This window comes from Lissotriton vulgaris, chromosome 10, assembly GCF_964263255.1.
Source record: "Lissotriton vulgaris chromosome 10, aLisVul1.2, whole genome shotgun sequence".
NCBI lineage: Eukaryota > Metazoa > Chordata > Amphibia > Caudata > Salamandridae > Lissotriton > Lissotriton vulgaris.
In genome coordinates this window covers 748,946,382-748,969,289 of record NC_141698.1, presented here as the reverse complement: position 1 = coordinate 748,969,289, position 22,908 = coordinate 748,946,382, and the positions used below count along the sequence as shown (strand labels likewise).

The following is a 22,908-nucleotide window of genomic DNA, read 5'->3' as shown; positions in this document are numbered from 1 at the left end:
AAGAAGCGTGAGTGCATGTCAATCGACTTTTACAACATGTGCAATCGCACATACCTTTTGAAGCAATTCGAGGACCAACGGCCCAGCTGTTTTACTTCCTCCGCACTTTGACCCCGGGCCGTAGCCTCAGTAGCAGCCCCTATCCTAAACGAGTGGGTCCCAAAATCGCACGGGTCCATGCCCGCGGCAGCGATTGACAGTGCTAGCACCCTCTGAAACTGAAATCTCGTCAGTGGGGTGCCATCATTGTGCCTAAGCAGGCTCCCCCCCCATGTAGCCGTCCTCAGTGCCAAGTATTCCTCTACACACTTTATCGGACAAGTGGGGGACCCTCGTGCGCGCTGCATGACAACACTATCTCCCATAGCTTCCTGGTCTGTCTTGGACCTGGCTATCAAGATTACCATAGAATCACCCCTTATTTGTAAGTGATCCCTGCACAAGCCTCCCTCCATATCCTTCTTGTTCCTTGCTACGAGTTCGCTTATCCGCATAGCCCCATGGAATGCCAAGGCGAAAGCTGCCCGGAACAGAACTGCTTCAAAAGGGGAGGAGCACGTCTCATCCAGCTTTGCTAAAAGCAGAGACAATCTGTCTAAGCCAATGGGGTGCCTTGTATCTTGCTTGCGGCCCTCGAGGCGTTGCCAGCCGCGGAGTGCCTTCCTAACCAGAAAGGAACCCGTCTGGTCACTTATGCCGTGCAGCTGTGCCATGAACGAAATGGCCACCCTATGTCTATTGGCCGTTGCCGCTGACCGGCCTTCTCTGTGCAGCGCTACCAGGAATCCCAGGAAGGATTGCTCCTGACCCCAGCTCTGTCTCCCTGTCGGACCCAAAAATGTGCAGTAGGAACGAAACGCTCCTTCCTAAGCCTTCCTTGTCCTGGGAGCTAAGCTGGCTGCCACGAGGTCTTGTAATCCGGGGCACCGATTAGCCATAGCGCTTCGGGGAACGGTGCCTCCACTAGGTCCGCTGTGGGTAGATAGCCCCTGAAAGCCTGCATGTGTGAACGAGAGAGTGCATCAGCTGCATAATTCAGTACGCCTGGCACATGTTTTGCCCTGAACTGTACATTCAATTTCATGCAACGTAGCACAATTTCTTTCAACAATCTCAAGATCCACTTGCAGCGGGCTGCCTGCTGATTAATGCAGGTTTCAAAAAGGGGGGAGGCGAGAGGACACTATTAACCACTCAAGATGGTGGAAGGTCCAGTAGCAGCTTAGTGTCCGTACTGAGTACTAGAGATTCAAACAAAAAAGGGGGGTTGCTGCACTGTTCCTGGGGAAAGATGAAGAAGTGGGGAGGGTTTTTCCTGGCGTGACCAAGGGTGATTTAATGATACCCTGGGGCATCCATTATGTTGGATGTAATTGCCTCACACACCCCGAAGAGTGTCATGCTTCATCATCGGCGGTTGCTCCTCGTCGGGGAGGCGGTGCAATCCCCGACGGGCACACCTCAAAGAGGGGCTCTTTGGCGGAGATCTTTTTTCCAACTGCCTTTTGGTGAAGTGGGGGTATGTGGGCAGGATGGTGTATTCCTGTGATCAGGTAGTTAAAATGTAACAAGGGGTACCGGAATGGACTTTATTCTGGGGGTCCCCTGGCTACAGTTAAAAGGTGGGGCTAGTTTCCTAGGTGTCAACTAATTATGTTGTGTGACCCTAGAAGAGACTAGAAGTGCATGTGGTCAACATGTTTCTCGCTAGTGGTATGTTAACCGCGATTCTTCAGGACCAAAGTGAAAACAACAACATGCTAGTATCATATGTGTTGTGTTTGTTACCTTAGTGGATCCTCCTATGCCTATACATAGAGAAAGGATAAGGAAACAGTAATTAAACAGATATGCAAGTCACAACATTGCCAGGGAGAAAATATATACATATACTTGCATGCTGGTGGTACTGAGAGTGATTTCACACATCCACCGCATGCCAAGTGTATTGAGCGTGCAATGTACAAGGTGAAGAGCACACGCAATAACTGAAACTGTGACTAGGACTGTGATTAAGTGAGGGTGATGGCTTAAAAAACATAAATGCTAAGATTTCTAGTTAAAAATGCAGCAGTCTTAATATGAATGCCTGCCTGTAGTGTGTCAGGTACTGGGCAGGTCTTTCGTGCAAGCACCAATTGGCAACTTTTTAGGCGTAACAACAAACTCCCACTGTGATCTGAACAAACCGTTTATAGAAACACATGTTAGGTTCCCTACTCACCTACTGGTCATATGCTAGAGGCCACATGAGTGATCGGCGGGGCAGAACTACAGAGCTGAGCCCTAAGAGTGTGGCTGAAGTAGGGGTAGAAAAAACGTGTCCCTGCATTAGTACAAGTGGGCTACACAAGACCAAGTAACTGGTATGGAACTAGTGGCTCACCCTCTATCAAGCGCTAAACGCACTCACCTTTAGTCTTCTGAGTCCGCGTGTTGTGACCTACCCATGACCGCCGAGCTCGAGTAGATGTGTGAGCTCGGCGGCGAGGGTTATTTAAACAACACCGGAAGACCTGCGTGCCGCGTCTGATCACCGCCCCCTGTCCAAGGTCACGTGTGCAGAGCCGAGTGTGTGGCGGCCATCTTGTGATGGTGTAAAAACAGCGGAGTTGCTACTGCCCTGGGTTTAACACCGTTTTTATCGCTTACCAGAGCCTCGGTTGCAGGGACCTTTGTACAGCTTAGGACACGGAATGGACCTAGATGGGTATGGCGGTAGGGGTTGTTGAGACGTTCCAATAACTGTGGCACTCACGTCGATACAGACCGGGCTGGTGTCTTATGACGGATGGCGGCCATGATGTAAGGGGCCCCCGAGATTGCTAGAGCATAGAGATGCAGATGACTGTATAAGTTCATACTGCCCCAAGGCGGCCATGGTGCCAAGGACTATCCAAACTATACAAAAATATGTGGGTGACTGAATCGGTTCCATATATGTAGTTGGACCAAGGTGTCCATGTGGTGGGGGACCAATGGCAGTGGGTGTGTTAAGTTCAGCAGTGGCACTAGCGAGGGTGGGAGTGACCCAGAATTGGGTCGGAATGTGGTCTGTGTATATGTCAGATCTCTTGTCACTGGAATGTGGCTGGTAACTGTATCTCATGGGGGGATTTAAGAATTTAGGAATTTATAATGAATGCCAGGGAATGTCTTCGTTGAGCCCCTGTTTATCAGATGACAATCGATGCACCCATCTCTGTTCCTTGTTGAAGAGGACTTTTGTCGGGCAGTTGGGACTGGATTCCAAAACTACCCACTTCATAGAATTCTCATCATGGTTAAATTCCACATAATGTTTGCACATTTTGGTGTGGGTCTTTCTGCAGCGAAAATTGCTGCGATGTTCTATGATTCGAGTCTTGATGGGGCGGGTTGTCATCCCTATGTACTGTAAGCCACACGGGCATATTAGCAAGTATATACAGTGTGATGTATTGCAATTTGTGTGTTGCCTGAGTTCCCATTTGAAGGTCTCGGAGAGTTGTATGGTTTTGAGAGTCAGGGTGTATCTACAGACCCCACACATGCCACAAGGGTAGTGGCCCATCACGGGGGGTAAGTGCCATAAGGTTAGTTGGGTATCTTTCCTCACATGTTTTGGCCTGGTGCTGATCAAGATATCCTTTAGATTTTGTGACCTCTTGAAAGCAAACCTGGGTTCCTCTAGGGTCATGTCACCTGTGTTGAGTATGCCCCAGTGATGTTTAATCGTGTTCCTGATTTTATTGGACAAAGGGGTAAATGTGGTTACACAGGTGATCGGTTGGTTTTCAACAGGGACTCTCTCCTGCCGTTCCAGAAGGGCTTCTCGATTATTGTTTCTGGCCCGTTTCCTTGCCTTGAGAACATCACTCTTGGGGTAGCCCCTGTCAAGAAGGTTCCTTGAGAGAAGTGCGGATTCCTTCTTGTAATCAGACACAGCGCTACAATTACGCCTAATTCGTAAGAATTGGCCAAAGGGCAGGTTGGTACGTAGGGCCCTAGGGTGGTGACTCTTGTAGTGCAGGAGGCTGTTACGATCGGTAGGTTTACGGTACATGGTGGTGTTTATGGAGCCTGCTTCCAATCTGATAGTTAGGTCAAGGAAAGCGATTTCATGGGGTGAGGATGCCATGGTGAAGTGTAGGTGAGGGTTTAGTGTGTTGACCCATACCAAAAAACCTTCGTGTGAGGTCGGTGGACCGCTCCACAGGATCAGGATGTCATCTATGAAGCGTTTCCACATTCTGATGTTATTAAGAAAGGGATTAGACTCATGGTGTATGTGAGTATCTTCAAATTTAGCCATATATAGACAGGCCACCGAGGGGGCGAAGGTACTGCCCATAGAAGTCCCCTGGGTCTGATGGTAGAACTTGCCTCTGTATTCAAAATAGTTTTCCATCAGGGCTAGTGTGGCGCACTCCATGATGAAGGTCTGGGGAGTGTTGGAGCTCCAAGGTTCTTGACCCAGTCTTTCCTCAATTACCTCTAGAGTGGCCCTCTGGGGGATGTTCGTGTAGAGGGCTTCGACGTCTAGGGTAATTAGAAGGTCAATCTCTCCTGTGTCCTGGACTGTACTAAAATCACTGGCAAATGACCCCGTAATCACAATCAAACAGGCAGACAAAGGGGGAGCCACAGTTCTGATGAATACTGTGGATTATGAGTTGGAATGTACCAGACAGCTCAGTGACCGGAGATATTACACTCCAATCACTGACGACCCGACCACACGACTACAGACCAAAATCACAAGCCTAGTTACCAGTGCTGAATGTGATCAATGGATCAGCAGAAAGGAGGCAGAATTTCTCATGAAAAAGGACCCTAGGGTACCATATTTTTACATCCTGCCCAAAATCCATAAAGCCACTAGGCCAGTACCAGGGAGACCAATTGTCTCTGGGATAGATTCTGTGTTGGAGCCCCTGTCACAGTTTTGCGACCATTTCCTGCAACCCCTGGTGAAAAGCATTCCCTCTTAAATTCAGGACACCACGGATGTTCTAAGAATACTGGATACAGTCCAGGACACAGGAGAGATTGACCTTCTAATTACCCTAGACGTCGAAGCCCTCTACACGAACATCCCCCAGAGGGCCACTCTAGAGGTAATTGAGGAAAGACTGGGTCAAGAACCTTGGAGCTCCAACACTCCCCAGACCTTCATCATGGAGTGCGCCACACTAGCCCTGACGGAAAACTATTTTGAATACAGAGGCAAGTTCTACCATCAGACCCAGGGGACTTCTATGGGCAGTACCTTCGCCCCCTCGGTGGCCTGTCTATATATGGCTAAATTTGAAGATACTCACAGACACCATGAGTCTAATCCCTTTCTTAATAACATCAGAATGTGGAAACGCTTCATAGATGACATCCTGATCCTGTGGAGCGGTCCACCGACCTCACACGAAGGTTTTTTTGGTATGGGTCAACACACTAAACCCTCACCTACACTTCACCATGGCATCCTCACCCCATGAAATCGCTTTCCTTGACCTAACTATCAGATTGGAAGCAGGTTCCATAAACACCACCATGTACCGTAAACATACCGATCGTAACAGCCTTCTACACTACAAGAGTCACCACCCTAGGGCCCTACGTACCAACCTGCCCTTTGGCCAATTCTTACGAATTAGGCGTAATTGTAGCGCTGTGACTGATTACAAGAAGGAATCCGCACTTCTCTCAAGGAACCTTCTTGACAGGGGCTACCCCAAGAGTGATGTTCTCAAGGCAAGGAAACAGGCCAGAAACAATAATCGAGAAGCCCTTCTGGAACGGCAGGAGAGAGTCCCTGTTGAAAACCAACCGATCACCTGTGTAACCACATTTACCCCTTTGTCCAATAAAATCAGGAACACGATTAAACATCACTGGGGCATACTCAACACAGGTGACATGACCCTAGAGGAACCCAGGTTTGCTTTCAAGAGGTCACAAAATCTAAAGGATATCTTGATCAGCACCAGGCCAAAACATGTGAGGAAAGATACCCAACTAACCTTATGGCACTTACCCCCCGTGATGGGCCACTACCCTTGTGGCATGTGTGGGGTCTGTAGATACACCCTGACTCTCAAAACCATACAACTCTCCGAGACCTTCAAATGGGAACTCAGGCAACACACAAATTGCAATACATCACACTGTATATACTTGCTAATATGCCCGTGTGGCTTACAGTACATAGGGATGACAACCCGCCCCATCAAGACTCAATCATAGAACATCGCAGCAATTTTCGCTGCAGAAAGACCCACACCAAAATGTGCAAACATTATGTGGAATTTAACCATGATGAGAATTCTATGAAGTGGGTAGTTTTGGAATCCAGTCCCAACTGCCCGACAAAAGTCCTCTTCAACAAGGAACAGAGATGGGTGCATCGATTGTCATCTGATAAACAGGGGCTCAACGAAGACATTCCCTGGCATTCATTATAAATTCCTAAATTCTTAAATCCCCCCATGAGATACAGTTACCAGCCACATTCCCGTGACAAGAGATCTGACATATACACAGACCACATTCCGACCCAATTCTGGGTCACTCCCACCCTCGCTAGTGCCACTGCTGAACTTAACACACCCACTGCCATTGGTCCCCCACCACATGGACACCTTGGTCCAACTACATATATGGAACCGATTCAGTCACCCACATATTTTTGTATAGTTTGGATAGTCCTTGGCACCATGGCCGCCTTGGGGCAGTATGAACTTATACAGTCATCTGCATCTCTATGCTCTAGCAATCTCGGGGGCCCCTTACATCATGGCCGCCATCCGTCATAAGACACCAGCCCGGTCTGTATCGACGTGAGTGCCACAGTTATTGGAACATCTCAACAACCCCTACCGCCATACCCATCTAGGTCCATTCCGTGTCCTAAGCTGTACAAAGGTCCCTGCAACCGAGGCTCTGGTAAGCGATAAAAACGGTATTAAACCCAGGGCAGTAGCAACTCCGCTGTTTTTACACCATCACAAGATGGCCGCCACACACTCGGCTCTGCACACGTGACCTTGGACAGGGGGCGGTGATCAGACGCGGCACGCAGGTCTTCCGGTGTTGTTTAAATAACCCTTGCCGCCGAGCTCACACATCTACTCGAGCTCGGCGGTCATGGGTAGGTCACAACACGCGGACTCAGAAGACTAAAGGTGAGTGCGTTTAGCGCTTGATAGAGGGTGAGCCACTAGTTCCATACCAGTTACTTGGTCTTGTGTAGCCCACTTGTACTAATGCAGGGACACGTTTTTTCTACCCCTACTTCAGCCACACTCTTAGGGCTCAGCTCTGTAGTTCTGCCCCGCCGATCACTCATGTGGCCTCTAGCATATGACCAGTAGGTGAGTAGGGAACCTAACATGTGTTTCTATAAACGGTTTGTTCAGATCACAGTGGGAGTTTGTTGTTACGCCTAAAAAGTTGCCAATTGGTGCTTGCACGAAAGACCTGCCCAGTACCTGACACACTACAGGCAGGCATTCATATTAAGACTGCTGCATTTTTAACTAGAAATCTTTACATTTATGTTTTTTAAGCCATCACCCTCACTTAATCACAGTCCTAGTCACAGTTTCAGTTATTGCGTGTGCTCTTCACCTTGTACATTGCACGCTCAATACACTTGGCATGCGGTGGATGTGTGAAATCACTCTCAGTACCACCAGCATGCAAGTATATGTATATATTTTCTCCCTGGCAATGTTGTGACTTGCATATCTGTTTAATTACTGTTTCCTTATCCTTTCTCTATGTATAGGCATAGGAGGATCCACTAAGGTAACAAACACAACACATATGATACTAGCATGTTGTTGTTTTCACTTTGGTCCTGAAGAATCGCGGTTAACATACCACTAGCGAGAAACATGTTGACCACATGCACTTCTAGTCTCTTCTAGGGTCACACAATATAATTAGTTGACACCTAGGAAACTAGCCCCACCTTTTAACTGTAGCCAGGGGACCCCCAGAATAAAGTCCATTCCGGTACCCCTTCTTACATTTTAACTACCTGATCACAGGAATACACCATCCTGCCCACATACCCCCACTTCACCAAAAGGCAGTTGGAAAAAAGATCTCCGCCAAAGAGCCCCTCTTTGAGGTGTGCCCGTCGGGGATTGCACCGCCTCCCCGACGAGGAGCAACCGCCGATGATGAAGCATGACACTCTTCGGGGTGTGTGAGGCAATTACATCCAACATAATGGATGCCCCAGGGTATCATTAAATCACCCTTGGTCATGCTGATTAATGCACTCAGCCACAGTCATATTATCAGACCAAAACACCACTGAGCGCTCCCTAAAGTCGTCTGGCCATGCCATCAGAGCAACCCAAATGGGGAATAGCTCCAAGAACCCAATGTTACCTGTCAGACCGCTGGAGTGCCACCACGTCGGCCATACTTGCGCCGACCATCTGTTGCCAAAGATGGCGCCAAATCCCACGCTCCCAGCTGAATCGGTCCACAAACATAGTTCATCCGATGATGCTGGTGGTTTGTTCCACACAACTCGACCGTTGAAGTCCGCCAGAAATGCCAACCAAATGCGCATATCCTGGCGAACCTCTGCCGACAGTCTCGTACGGTGGTGTCCCTCTTTGAGGCCAACCATCGCTTGTGCAATAGAGCGTGAGAAAGGGCGGGCCATTGGTATCACCCTCAAGGCAAAGTTAAGCTGACCCACTGTTTGCTGTAACTGGTGCAGGGTCACTTTCTCCTTGCCCAGGCATTGCGTCAAGGAAGCCCTAAACTTGGCCACCTTTTCCATCGGTAAACGGAAACATCCTTCCACAGAATCGAGCTCAATTCCCAGAAACTCCAGTGAAGTAGATGGTCCAACCGTCTTACCTGGTGCCAATGGAACTCCGAACTCCCGCATGAGGATGCAGAAGTCCCGCAGTGCCTGCGCACATTTCGTTTCGCCGACCGCTCCCAAGAACAGGAAGTCATCCAGATAGTGCGTAACGTGCCTGTGCCCTGTGGCCTCGGTGAATGCCCATTCTAAAAAGGAGCTGAACATTTCGAAATAGGCACAAGAAATGGAACAACCCATAGGCATGCATTTATCCATGTAATAACTCCCTTGAAACGCAAAACCTAGCAACTGCTGGTCTCGCGGGTGTACCGGGAGCATCCTGAATGGCGATTCGATGTCTGATTTCGCCATCAGCGCTCCGGGGCCCAGGTGATTTAATATGGCAATGGCCTCGTCGAACGATGCGTACCGCACCGAACAAATATCCGGGTCAATGGCTTCGTTCACCGAGGAGCCCCTTGGGGCTGACAAGTTGTGAATGAGTCTAAACTCCCCTGGGTCTTTCTTCGGAACCACCCCTAGCAGGGAACACACGAAATCCGCCACCGGCGGGCAATGAAAAGGCCCCGCCACCTGCCCCAAGCTGACTTCTTTGGAAATTTTCCTTGTTGCTACGCTTGGGTTATGCTGGACAGATAACTGATTTTTACAAAAAGGGTCCCCCCGAAAATCCCCCTCCGGGATATTGAAGCCATATAGGAATCCATTCCTCAACACCCCGGCGGATACATGATCAGGGTATTTGTTCAACCAAGGAGTCAGAGCCATGATATCGACAGGTGTAGGCAATCGGTTCCCAAACATCACCTCACTCTTGCTTAGACCCCCCTTTTCCTCCCGTTCCGCTGTTTTTAGACCTACAGCTACTCTCCGGGTGTGAGGAGTTCCCACAGCCCGCACACGCATGCCTGAACCTACATGTTCCCTGGGGCCTGCTACAGTTGCCTCTATTGAAGCCCCAACAAACCGCCCGCTTGCCGCCATTTCCGCCGGTCTTAGGCTGAAATTCCCCACCGGCGCCTGCTCGAAAGGGCACAGCAGGCTTTTGGCGAACAGACCCCGACCCGCTCCCGCCCGGCGAGGACGTACCAGCCGCATCAGGCAAGAGCTGCTTGTGCCATGACACCTAGTCGAGGCAGTCCCAGGTCAAAGTTGCATCAAATTCTTTCGCTTTTTGGAATTTCATGTCATACCCTTTCCACTCGTCCCCCTCATACATGGTATAAAAATCCATAATCCTATTCTGATAACAAGACAACTCGGTCAGCACTTCTGGCTTTCGTTCACCCATGACCGCCGTAAATATCGAAAAGGCCTTTACCCAATTTGCTATGGTCTCATCGACCCTAAATTCCGCCATCTTGGCCCGCCATACATTGGGGTGCCATAAATCTTTCTGGGATTTTGCATATTCCATCTCGCGATGGTCAGTCAACAATGAAAACATATTCACATATTTTTCCCCCCATATCAATTCCTTTGTGGCCGCAGGGATGTGCTGGGCCACCCTTTCACGCCTTGAAGGTAACGTACCTTCCCCTGCCACTGGCAATGTGTGCTTACCGGGTTCAACCGTCGTGTCTACCGCCTTTTCCCGGCTAACCGTAGGTACTCCTGGCCCCACCTGTGGGGGAACAAGAGAAACATTCGCCGTCCCGGCTTCTCTCGACTGCCGTAACTGCTCGATTATTAGTCTAGCCTCCTCGGCCGGGTCGGCCGCAGCCACTGCCCCCCCCGCTTTCTTCTTGAGCCAGGGTAACACTGCCGCTAACTGGATGGCCAGTTCCGGGGGCATCTCCTCATCATTAACAGGGGTAATTACAACCGGGATTGGTAAACCTAAATCTGGACTTGGTACCGGGCTGTCCGCCGGTGTGATGGGGGCGACTGGGGGCACCTCAGGAACCGGATCCTCCCCGGAAACCGCCCTCCTCTTAATGCGCTTCCCCCTACCCTCAGGGACGACTCCCGGCAAGGCCGGGCCTATTACCTTCTTAGGACGGCCTGAGGGGTTCTGGGCCGCTAACTGTTTTTTCACTTCGGCCAAACCTCGACCGATCGAGTCAACTTTACCGAGTTTTCGGTCCATGATCGCCATTCGGTTTGACAAGGTGCGCAGTACCTGCTCCAACTCGGAGCTCTTTCCTGCTTTCTTGCCGGCCATAGCTTCGTGTACTCCGCTCTAGTCGATCAACGAGGTCCCAGATCCTTCGTACTCCAAATACTGAAAGAGAAACAACAAGATTACAAGTTCTCAAAATTGCCGCTTGTTCCGTCGAGGGTTCACGAGCGACGAGTGGTGCAGCCTTCAGAGCGCAGGAACAAGAGGACGCTTCTTCGGATTCCCGCTCTATTTATCCGTCTGCGGGAGGGCGGGGACCCTCCTCAGGTACGCCTACCGGGCGTGGTCTTCCGTGCGGGTGTCTAGGACAACCCCTCCTGGGCGGGAAAGGGCGTGCCCCGGCTTCGCCACTTTGGGCATACCAGCCGAGCCACGCCTCCCGCCCAAAATGGTTTCCCGGGGGGATCGGGCACCAATCCATACGTTCGGGGGGACCGAGTGGTCGCCCCTTTCCATTCTGAATAGATTTCAGGAGCCTCCAGTGCCAGCATAAAGAGTTTATTCTACAGAGCAAACAGCAATTGCAGAAGGAGCTCTGCAAGGGGATTCCCAGGAAAAATGTGAGATCCTCCTTTGATGACCAAACACTTGCCCATGCATACAATATCAGACTCCACATGACTAATATACAGCCAATAGCGGCAATCCACGGCTACACTCTATTGAAGTATGCATCCGTGCATCACGAAAGGAGCAGGCATTGATCCACACACCAATAAGCCAAATATTCTGAGGCATTCTAGCTTGCCAAATAAGGCATCGCGTTTATTATCAAGTGATGCAACCTGGATGTGTCCCCATCAGAGCTTCAGTAAGTCTCTAAGGAATATGTTTTCACCTGACCACCGTTTTCATGGTTTGTTTTCTGAGTACTAACTACTGCCAGGCAACAATTGCATTTGTTTCTTCAGCTTCCTTCAGGTGGCATGAATGCAAACGCTGTCCAGTCTTTATCTGGCCTCTCTCTTTTCACTTAACCATTTAATGCACGTAGCACCCCCGTCTGACCCGCTCTATCTACCCTTCTGTAACACACTGTAATTTCCATCAACACTCCCTCCTTTGATGCCATTGAGGCATTACCTTGCGAACAGATTTTTATTCATCAAGGACGTTAGTTCCTCCTGCGCTTCCCTTTCCTGCTCTCTTAAATCAAGAACCATCTGTCTTACAGGGAGCATTTCAGTTTCCATCAAACCTTGTTTTTTTAGAGCAAAGGGCATGCCCAGAGGTGGGTACTGTGCTTGCTTCGCCTCCAGATTCAAGCCAGCCTGACTGATGACGAGTGTTACCCCGAAATCAGTTCCAGGAAGCTTGTTTCTGGTTCAGGGAAAACCTAGCATGGCAGTATGGGCTGGACTGTTCCCATGGGGAACAGGGTCGAGATGGATTTGCATATGGGTGGGTCCAAACTGGGGTGGCGTGTTGAGCAAAAGGACAAAGGATTAAACCCACATCTTTGTGACGGAGTAAAGATTTGCATTGTTGAGCATTCTGTCCATCATTTTTGTTGCTTTTACTTGTCAACCTAGATGGGAAGGGTATGTCCTTTTCTCTTCTACAGGCAGTGCGTGCGAAAAATCTCTAAAGTTCATAAGAGTTAACAAATCCCTCGCCTGCAGCACCTGCAATTCTCATCCCCAGTGGAGGACATTTTCGAGATTTTATGTTTGATCCTTTCTATTATGTTCTTCTCTCTGAGTCCTAATACAAAATGTCCCATTTCTTTGCTATTGTAGGAAACCGCTCTCATTCTAGACTAGGCTGCGTCATGCTGGTTTTTTGTGGCCCTCTTGTTTAATTGTGATTTTTCATCTGTGAACCCCAGCCTAAAATTTTGAATACATACTTCTGAATTTTTAAACATGCCCTCTTAGCTTATCGTCCTCACGTCTTACTTTTTTAAGCAGTGTTTGAATGCTTCCTTTAGTAATTATAGTTGCATGTGCATCCCTCACACAGGTGCAAAACCACTTTATACTTCTCAAAAATAAAACAACACCTCTATACAACAATAGCGAGAGTGGTCAAAGACTTAATCAAATCCTGTACATCTGTCCTCCTACTATCATTTTGTCACGATTCAGCTCAGCCCAGGCTATATGTGACATTTCCACGGTTTAAGGCCTGCATGCCTATGTGTGATATTTCCACGGTTTATGGCCTGGATGCCTATGTGACATTTCCATGGATAATGGCACATGTGCTTATCTGTGACATTTCCATGCTTTTTGGCCTTTAGCCTTAAGTGTGACATTTCCAATGCATTTTCCACTGTTTATGGCCTGGATGCCTATTTGACATTTCCACAGTTTATGGCCTGTATGCCTGTGAGACATTTCCACGGTTTATGGAATGGGTGCCTATGTGCAACATTTCCATCGATTATGGCATGGGCGCTTATATGTGCATTTACATGCTTTTTGGCTGAGGGCTTGTGTGTGACATTTCCACTGCACTGCCACTGTTTATGGCCTGGGTACCTATATGTGACATTTCTACGGTTTATGCCCTGGATGCCTCTGTGACATTTCCACGGTTTATGGCCTTGATGCCTATGTGTGACATTTCCACAATTTATTGGCTGGATGCCTATGTGGGACATTTCCACAGTTTATGGCCTGGCCCTGGATGCCTATTTGTGACATTTGCACGGATTATGGCATGGGTGCTTATGTGTGACATTTCCATGCTTTCTGGCGTAGGTTCTTATGTTTGACATTTCCACAGTGCATGGCATGGGTGATTGATTATGTATGACATTTCCAAAGTTTATAGCATGGGTGATTAATTATGTGTGACATTTCCACAGTTTATGGCATGGGTGATTGATTATGTGTGACATTTCCACAGTTTATGGCATGGGTGATTGATTATGTATGACATTTCCAAAGTTTATGGCATGGGTGATTAATTATGTGTGACATTTCCACAGTTTATGGCATGGGTGATTGATTATGTGTGACATTTCCACAGTTTATGGCATGGGTGATTGATTATGTGTGACATTTCCACAGTTTATGGCATGGGTGCCTATGTGTGACATTTCCATGCTTTCTGGCCTGGGTGATAATGTCAGATCATCATTTGCGATTTACTATGCTCTGAAAGTTAATACAGTTAAATATGTAATGAAAAATGTGTTGTGCACCATTTTGGTCTTTCTTTTTACAAAATTTCTTGAGGGGAGAATCCCACCTAAACCCCTCTAGCAGTCGCTAGGCTTGCTGCTCTCGCTCCGCACCGTATGGGGACTGGTCTAACAAAACTTGCCTGGGCTATTATGGGTTTCCAGTCTGGCCCTGTTTGCATGATTTTATTCATTTTTTCAGTTTAGAGTGTTTTTGGAATGTTTTGGTTTATTTTGTCACATGAGATATGTAAAAGTTGTTTCTTTAAACTCATGACACACAATTAGACTCTTGAAAATGGCATACCCCAGTATTGTCCTTTCCCTCAATCGGCACAGAGCACTAGAATGTTTCACAGGTCCCTTTTCAATGCATTAGTTATTGTAGCTAATTTATTTCAAATTTGTGCTTAAATGCACTTTTGATTTAATCTTTTCAAAATTTTCACATGGCAAGGGAACCTCCTATCAAAACCTTACTTGGAGGAAGGCTCCCTTGCTGAAATTCAGATTGGGTGTTACATCTGAGTTTCAGCAGTGCCAGTTGAGGATGTAGGCGGAGAAAATAGAGTAAGTGGGTGGAGCCAGTGGAGGAAGTGGGTGGAGCCAGGGGAGAGTGGGTGTGGCATCCGACAAACATTTGAGCACCTGGACTTCATTTTTTTTACAAATTAAGCACTGGGCCATTGGTTTGATATACATGTATATTTGGATCATATCAACTGTGTTGAGGATAAACTACAAGAAACATGGATCCGATCTGAAAAATAACAGTTGCTATAGCGAAGGATAAGGAAAGTTTAGTTTGTCAGCCATTTTCAATTCCTTTCCCTAGTAATATGGTTTATGTTTGAATGATTGCTGCGCCCCACAAAAATATCTTTTTAGCAGTTACCTCTTACTAAGCTCATACTTTGAATAGGTCATGTTGTACATATATTTAAAGAAACACTTTCTCTCTTTATCCACATTATGCATCATGCTGCCCTCCGCAGGGTGCAAAGGGTAAACTTGGAATAAGGTAAACACTGAATGGAGAGAGGAACACGCAGAATTTATAAAACACATTTTGCAGATAGCCATGCTGCATGACCCACCTTCACTCGTTGGACAATTTGGTCTACTTTACTTTACAACTAGGCCATGAAAACAACTAGACTGCCACCCACTACGCTGTATATGTTTTCTCACCTAAAGTGCTTTGGACTTTTGGACAGTGGTTAATAGTGGTTTAACAAAAACAGTAGATAAAGTTAACATCACAGACTCTGTGTCTTGATGTTAGTTCATTTGTTCCTTCCGAAAGTGTTATTGGGAAATGTGATTTATAGATACTTCTATGCTTCAGGGGGATGATAATGTGCTAGTGACAAGAGGTTTGGTTTTATTATTGCCTCATAACCTAGTATCCTCACGGTTCCACACCTGCAGCCGCTTCAGATCATCATGATACTAAACAAATTACAAGCACATTTACCCACGTCACATGCGTATTGAAAACAGCTTTGGAAAGAGACATTTCCTTGTCAAATAGATCTACTAATGTTAAGTATTAAAAATCTCACAACCTTCTGTGTCACTGAATTCTTTTTTGTTCTTTTCAGCTTTCAGATGTCAGCCTTTCAATTCAGGTAGCACAGTCATCACATAAGCTGAACGTAGAACACGATCAGTTAACAGAAAATGCAATTGTTCCTGAAAACCGAATTGTGGCTTTGGTGAATTCTGGAGTGGAGAGTATGATGGAGGTAGCAGTTGAAGGCAAGGGGGAGGTAAAGGATGGTGGTGAGGATGGAAAACCCAGCGGCCGGGGACCGCATAAAGAAAAGGTGGGCAGTGAAAGGATGGACAACTATGCGCCCAGGCGAGGTAGAGGTAAACATCTGTATTATAACTTTTTTCATGAAATGCTCTCCAGGAATACATAGTGCTTGGTTTATTAATGAGAGTCTTGTTGCCCCAGCATCAAGGGTTGTCTCCATTCAAATACAATGCAGGTGGGGTTGTATCCGGGGATTCTGTTTTCATCTGCTACCCCAGTAAAGTGTACTTATGTTTTTCTTTACAGTCCCTACTGAGTACTTGAGGGGGCCTTGTATCTCGGGTGTGTTCACTGCTACGTTCATAGTTTTTTAGCTTATTATACATAAAGCATCAGGAAGAAGATATCTTTTTAGAAATATTGCTGTTTCCTTACACCATATGTCCTTCCCTTTGGGCTGATTAACCATGCATGCGATTGGATAGTTCTCTGCTCTGACAAACATTTGTCAGAAGAGCAGAGTGTGGGTTTATTGTGAATCCCAAAAAATAAGTGACCGAGACCATTAGTGTCAAAACTCAAGTGTTGGTTTCATCCTGGGATATGTTTGCAACCAAATTTGGCTTTGCATTCTACCCTACTACACTTATTCTACAGCAATACAAACCCACATTTCCCCCTCTGATGTGTGGTGAAGATATTCTGTACATGGTGGGAAGGTGACTGTACAATGCTGAGGCACATGTTTGAGGAAAAGGGTTATATAATTGTTCCCAAAATCTAAGGAGGATTTTAAGTTTATAGAGAAAGTGATGATAATGTATTATTAAATGAGACAATGGGAGATGTATGTAGAAGTCCCTTATGTCCCTAAAGGAACCATATGGTCTTCGTGGATTCATTCTGAACTCCTCTGGTGCGCATGGTGTGCTTTTAGCCTACTATAAAGTATTGACACATCCATGAAGGGTTTAAGATCTGTCACACACCCAATTGTAACGTGAACTGGGGAAGTGAATCAAGGAGAAATGGACCAGGATTCATGCATGAATATCTAGGTCAACGATGTACTGATGAAATGCTGTGTCAGTAGTATTACACCCATTTTGAACTCAAGGCTCCGAATAGCAGCAGATTGGACTTTTGATGGAGTGGATGTTGAACGCAGGTAACACCCCACACATCAGGTAGGGTTGCCCTAAATTGTAATATTTTTGGAAAAATGTGAGTGTAATGATAATCTGCATTACAGGCCTTAAGAGGCAAGGGACATCATGAGTCTACAGCTGCTGATAGTAGTCAAACTACTAACTACATCGAAGGAAGGTGCATCTGCAACACTGCATTCATCACTCACAAAGCTCTCCATTCTTCAACCCCCAAATATCTAGATCCTAAACTATCGCCAGCAGAGGAAAACCGGGTTCTGAGAGGCTCCTAGGCGTGCCTCCTCATACCCCCTAAACTAAAAAAAAGAATCACAGACACAATCCTTTTCAGGAATTGCACCTAAAATCTGGACTCACTCCCTAAAGAACTACGCTGCAACCCTTCCTTCTTCAAACGAGACCTCGAGTCTCTACTGCTCACCAAGTAGCTCAGAGAGAGCATGGAATTACTTTCACCTCCCAAAGACCCAGCTCTCCTGGACAATTTCCAGCTGGATTTCTTACCAGGCGAACTCAAACTCTATCCTCCTCCCAAGCTCCAAATGACTTGATTGACTTTCACTGTGTATGTTTGAATACCATGTGCTCCTATATATATATTTTTTTGTATACGATTTACTGTGACGCCTTTTTACTTCTCACCATGTACTTGTGCAAACTTAACCTCTAAACTTAACCTCTAAACATGTAAAGTGCTCTGTTACCTTTGGCTCGAGCCAGCGCTATAGAAAACTCAAAAAATAAATAAATAACAGCCTCCCTACGGGTGCCTGTGCCTGATCAGGTCTACAACTGGCTGGATCGGTCTAATCATATTTGTTAAATTGTAGCTATTGAACCCTTCATGCACCCTTTGCATGTTTGTTTATTCTTTTGTAAAGCATAACTTTCACCCCCACATAGTTGTATATCTTGATGCAAAGGATGCCAGCAACAAATTAAGCAGAAAACGAATTCTTTTAAGAAAACAGATGCTTTTAAGGTTTTTCTTTACTTCAGTTAGTCAGGATGTTGTCTCAAGGTCAGTGGTAAAGCATACCACTATATGGCAGCCGAAAAGGCAAAACCGGAGAGGGTCTTAAGACGAAAGATAGAAACTGTGATCAGAAGTTTTGTCCTGAAATTTTAGAACATGAGGTGGCTTGTAAAGAGTTGAGAAGTAAGATGAAAACTACAAGAAGAAAGTAATACTTTGGGAATAAGACACATTGACTTGAAAATTTTCAGCTTCTTCACTGTAAGTAAGAGGCCAAACGCAGAAGAGACACGATTTCAAGGCTTGAAGTGGAGAACCAATCTAGCTGCAGAATACAGATCTCTTTGCAGCTTTTGAATGGGATCGACTGGAAGGTCAAGATACACAGGGTTTGCAATAGCGGAGATTTGTTTATAAAACATGTTGATCATTTGCACCTTGTGAAAAAACAAAAACAAGTATAGCATGTGCTTAAAGAGGCAGAGTTAGAAAAATCAAGTTTCGACTTATACATTGTGTTAGTTAATGCAGAACTACAAAAGGTTCCGAATTCATGTTAACAAAGTTGTCTTTGGGCACAAGGAGGAAGGTCCCAGAACAGTGATGGCCTAACAGGACTAAGAGACACCATTTTGTCACTGTTCAGTTTCAAATATTTGCTCACCCTTCTCTGTAGTGGCCAGGTAATTGTATAGCTGAGTAGATGCAGACTTGACGTTGCCTTGGAACTTTAATACAATCTGTGTGTCGTCCGCATAAAGAAGCAAATAAAACCAATGAAGGCATATGAGATGAGCCAGTGGAATCATATTTATGTTAAATGTTAACTTCAGGAAAATTGAAGCAGCATTGCATCTGTTTGCAACTTATATGGGGAAGAAAATAAAAACCTCTCTTGCCAACCAATACTGAATACAATACAACTTGTTAGTTTAAAACAGGTAGGCTTGAGGCAGATGACAGGCGCAGTTGGAAGAGAAATAATGAGACCGCAATCATGGACTACTATAAAAGGATGTAATGCCATGTAACATGTCCTGTACAAGCTTCCATACTTTCTCTCCTTTCTGGATACTCATCAGGTGGCAGTTACAGGCTGAGCAATGCATACAAATTACTTGAGGCACAGCCCGAGACATCTCTTTTTTGGTATTTTTACTGTATTGATTAATGTTTTTTCAAATCAACAAACAGCAAAAGTACTTTCATCTCATATGTTTCATGATTTGATGCATTGCAGATTCAGTGACCTTTAATTGCTGTGTTCCATTTTTCCCAGTCTAGCCGTCATTGAGTCAGTCCAGCATATAAATAAGGCAAACAGGGTTCCCACCCTTTTCCAATTTTTTTAGGTGGGGGCAGTGACTCCTCATTGCCAACTCTTTCGCAATGCATCAGTTAGAGGTTGCAAACCATGACTCCACTGTTGGGGCAATGGACTACCCTATTTCTGCACCACCTCATCCCTGCAAGCCATAACTAATCACAAGGTAAAAAAATATTGGTGATATTGGTACTTCTTGGTCATTGCAGATTCTCAGAAGCACTGTTACGACTGGTGCAGCAGCTGTCCTGCCCAGCACTTTAATATCTTGCTAGAAGTTTTGGATTTTGAAACACTGTGGTGTGAAATTGGTGTGAAAGTGATCCTTTTTTATAGATAATTGTTCCCGAAGATTCCCCTTTTGTAGAGTAATCCCCAGGCGCCAGAATGGATTTGGAATCTTGTCAATGGTCTCCGATACTTGTAGACAGTGCTGGCTCTACTCACTGCTGGAAACAATGCCAGGGTGAAGTAACTGGAGTTATATAGTGCCCACGCACTCCTATCAGGCGGATATTTTAGTTTGAGGTGTGTGTGGCATCCTGCCATCTACTGTTGGGCTCGGAAGTGTGCAAGCTGTTTTTATTCGAAGAAAGCCTTTTGAGTCACTAGATAGTGACTCCTCCTCATGGTGGCATTGTGCATAGACATCCACATACATTGTTAAATAGTTTTCTTCCACCAACTGGTTCGAACATGTGTTTCTGTTCGACACAGTCGTTGTTTCTCTCTTTCATACCTTACGGTCAGTATTGTTTTCAAATGCAAGTCTTTTCAGTCTCCATCGTCTCTCCATCAATGTCAACCTCGTTGGGGCGACTCGAAACAATCGCAGCCTTAGTGGTCCTTCGTCCTTTGGGGAGGACTTTATCTTCCACATTCCCTCCACACCATGTCCAACAGGTAATATAACAAATGCCTTTAAGATTCTTCCCTTGGTGCCACACCAAGTAACCACACCAATCAACATCATGTGTGTAACTTGTTCCTCTCTCCTGATAATCAGGAAGCCCCCTGTGAGGCCTGTAAATCCTTTTAGTCCTAAAAGACGCTGCGGAATTGAAGAGCTCGACAACTCAAAATGTCTTGTCTCATAGCTGAGGACACTTTCAACCCTTCTGATGCCGAAGACCCTTAGGAGGAAGTCAACACCCAGGTGTTGGCAGGAAATGGGGCTCCTTTTTGCCTGGATACAACTCAGGCTCTGAGCTTGAAGTGCACGTCATCACGCCGGGACAAACAGAGTACAGTGTCCCGTCCATCCCGGCCCCAGCAACCCATTCCATATAGGACTGATCAAAATCTTTACTTGGGCCACCACTGCTCTCGGGCCATGGTCGACTCCAGGCAGCTGTGTGGGGCCCGCTCAGTCATGGATCTGTGCCAAAAACACAGCAGAAAACACATACTATCCAATAGTCTCCCACTGTAGTCCAGCCAAACATCAGACACCAGAGGGTCTGTACCACCACGTTATCGAAATCGCCCATCGACCCAAGACCCAGAGCATTGAAAGCCGTGGAGTGAAGAGGATCGGCATCGAAAGCTTCAACTCCAAAAGGCTCGGCATCAAAGGTTGCATTGGAGCGGAAATCATACTCCTTCACAAAGCACATGGTCGAAGCCGAAACAGTGAAACCGGTGATTCAACTCATACAGGAGGAAATAGACTTACACCAAAAATGTTTGGTCGTTTATCTGGACACTGTGCGTTTCCTAGCTTTGAGAAGGCTTTGGACATACCTATACCACCAAAGCACAGAAAGAAGGCTTGTAAGGCAACTAGCCCCATGCATCCCATCTCACCAACACTACCTGCTGTACACCTTCACCAGAATCATTTATCCTTGATGGTTCTATTCATTCTTTCTGGGGGGAAGAGGAGGACTGAAATCAGTACTCCAATCCACCTCAGGATTACATTTGGGACACTTATGACATGAACCCACCTACTGACACAAACCCCTATCTTAGCATAGCAAAGCCGTCTACCCCAGATGACACCACTACCTTCCATGACATCATAGGTAGGGCAGCTACATACTGTGAGGTTCAGCTCCACATAGCAGTGCAAGAGGAAGTCTTTTTGTTTGAGACAATCTCCTCTAGCCAGCGCTTGGCACAGTATCAGCTAATGCTTAAGGGGATGCTTAGATACACACCTGAAATCTTTAAAGACCCAGTTAAGGTATATGTCATTACCCCAAGGGTCGATAAGAAGTATAAACCTCCCACAACCGACCCGGCATACATTAGAGGCAAACTTCCTGACTCTTACGGTGAGAAAATGGGCAAACTCTCAAACATCTGATGAGGCGCCCCACCAGACAAAGAAAGTAAAAAGATAGATGCTGCAAGGAATAGGGTGGTGACTTACTCCAATGCAGAATTGCCAACTTGTTTGGCCTGCTCTCCTGATACGATAAAGCTCATTGGGACGAGATGGATGAGCTCCTCCAACATCTCCTTGAGAAACATAAAAAAAGGGTGTATGATATCGCCTCGGAGGATAAATTAATTGTGAACACTTCCTATATGAAAATGCCACTATCCGTTTCTTCCCGGATTTCACGCTACAGGTACAGAGGGAGCGCCGTACCTTTACAGGTGTCAAGGCAGCACTACGTGAAAAAGGGATAAAATATATGATGTTCTTCTCAGCCAAACTTAAGGTTATCGCCGGTGGCAAATCCCTATTTTTCACAAATCCCTCTGATGTACAGAGTTGTCTGGATAAGGGGGCATCCAGGAATCCGGACAGCCAGGACAGGGGCAGCTGGAGAGGCCCGCAGGCAGCTTCACCTGGTTCGACAATGGGACAGTCGGAGGCAGGGGGCCGGAATCAGCGCTCCTGGAGATCGCGGTCGACCAGTCCCCGTTGGGACGTTCTCCATGAGACAGAATAGCGTTACGGAAATGGACCGAAAGGAGTGACCTTCCACAAACTGTAACGTATTAAACAGCATGCGCATAGTGGTCATGCCCTTTTCCTTGGGGGAGCAGTCGGGCGGCATGTGGTTGCTGTACTGGGCTGCCGCGCTGTGATTAGTCGGGGAGTATATATGTGCTGCTCCCCTTGGGCAACTGACTGCGTGGGGTATATTTGTCGAGAACATGTTGGGACACTGTTTAACTCTGTTAGTGCAGGCCCCTGCCTAGGGGCTAACTGCTACGATGGCTAGAGAGCTGGATTGGTATGTTACAATATTCCAAGTTGGGGGTTGGTGGAGGCTGGAGCTTGGGCTGGCGGACATTCCCCTTAGCATTAAGCTTCTAGAGGAGAGGAGCGTATCTCCACTCTACGTTGGGGTTCTGGGCGAAAGGCGCTCTGCTAATTGGGGATGTGGGTAGTTGTACACCTACGGAGCAGGGATGCAGGGAGTGGGGCCTGTTTGGGGGAAAGTGGGGGGGGTGGGATCTGGTGGGGTGTTTGGATGGGATGGGTGGACGGGGGGAGTTGGGGGGTGGGGGTTGGGCTTGTTTGGTGTTGTCACTCATGATGAAAATGACTATTCTATACTGTGGTGCCGGTTGTGGCGGGGTTTTGCATGCATTTCACCAGGTCTTCTGACATGGAGTGGGATAAAAGCCTTAA

At 46.7% G+C, this 22,908-nt stretch overlaps 1 protein-coding gene across 4 annotated transcripts in view; it reads left to right on the top strand.

Moving 5' to 3' along the window:
* ACBD5 (acyl-CoA binding domain containing 5) overlaps positions 1-22,908 on the top strand; it is a 308,366-nt gene that overhangs the window by 176,380 nt on the left and 109,078 nt on the right. For all 4 annotated transcript variants that reach the window (XM_086941614.1, XM_086941613.1, XM_086941615.1 and 1 more), the window contains one exon: positions 15,687-15,957. In XM_086941614.1, coding sequence (XP_086797740.1) covers positions 15,687-15,957 — 271 coding nt within the window. The remainder of the gene's footprint in view (positions 1-15,686; positions 15,958-22,908) is intronic.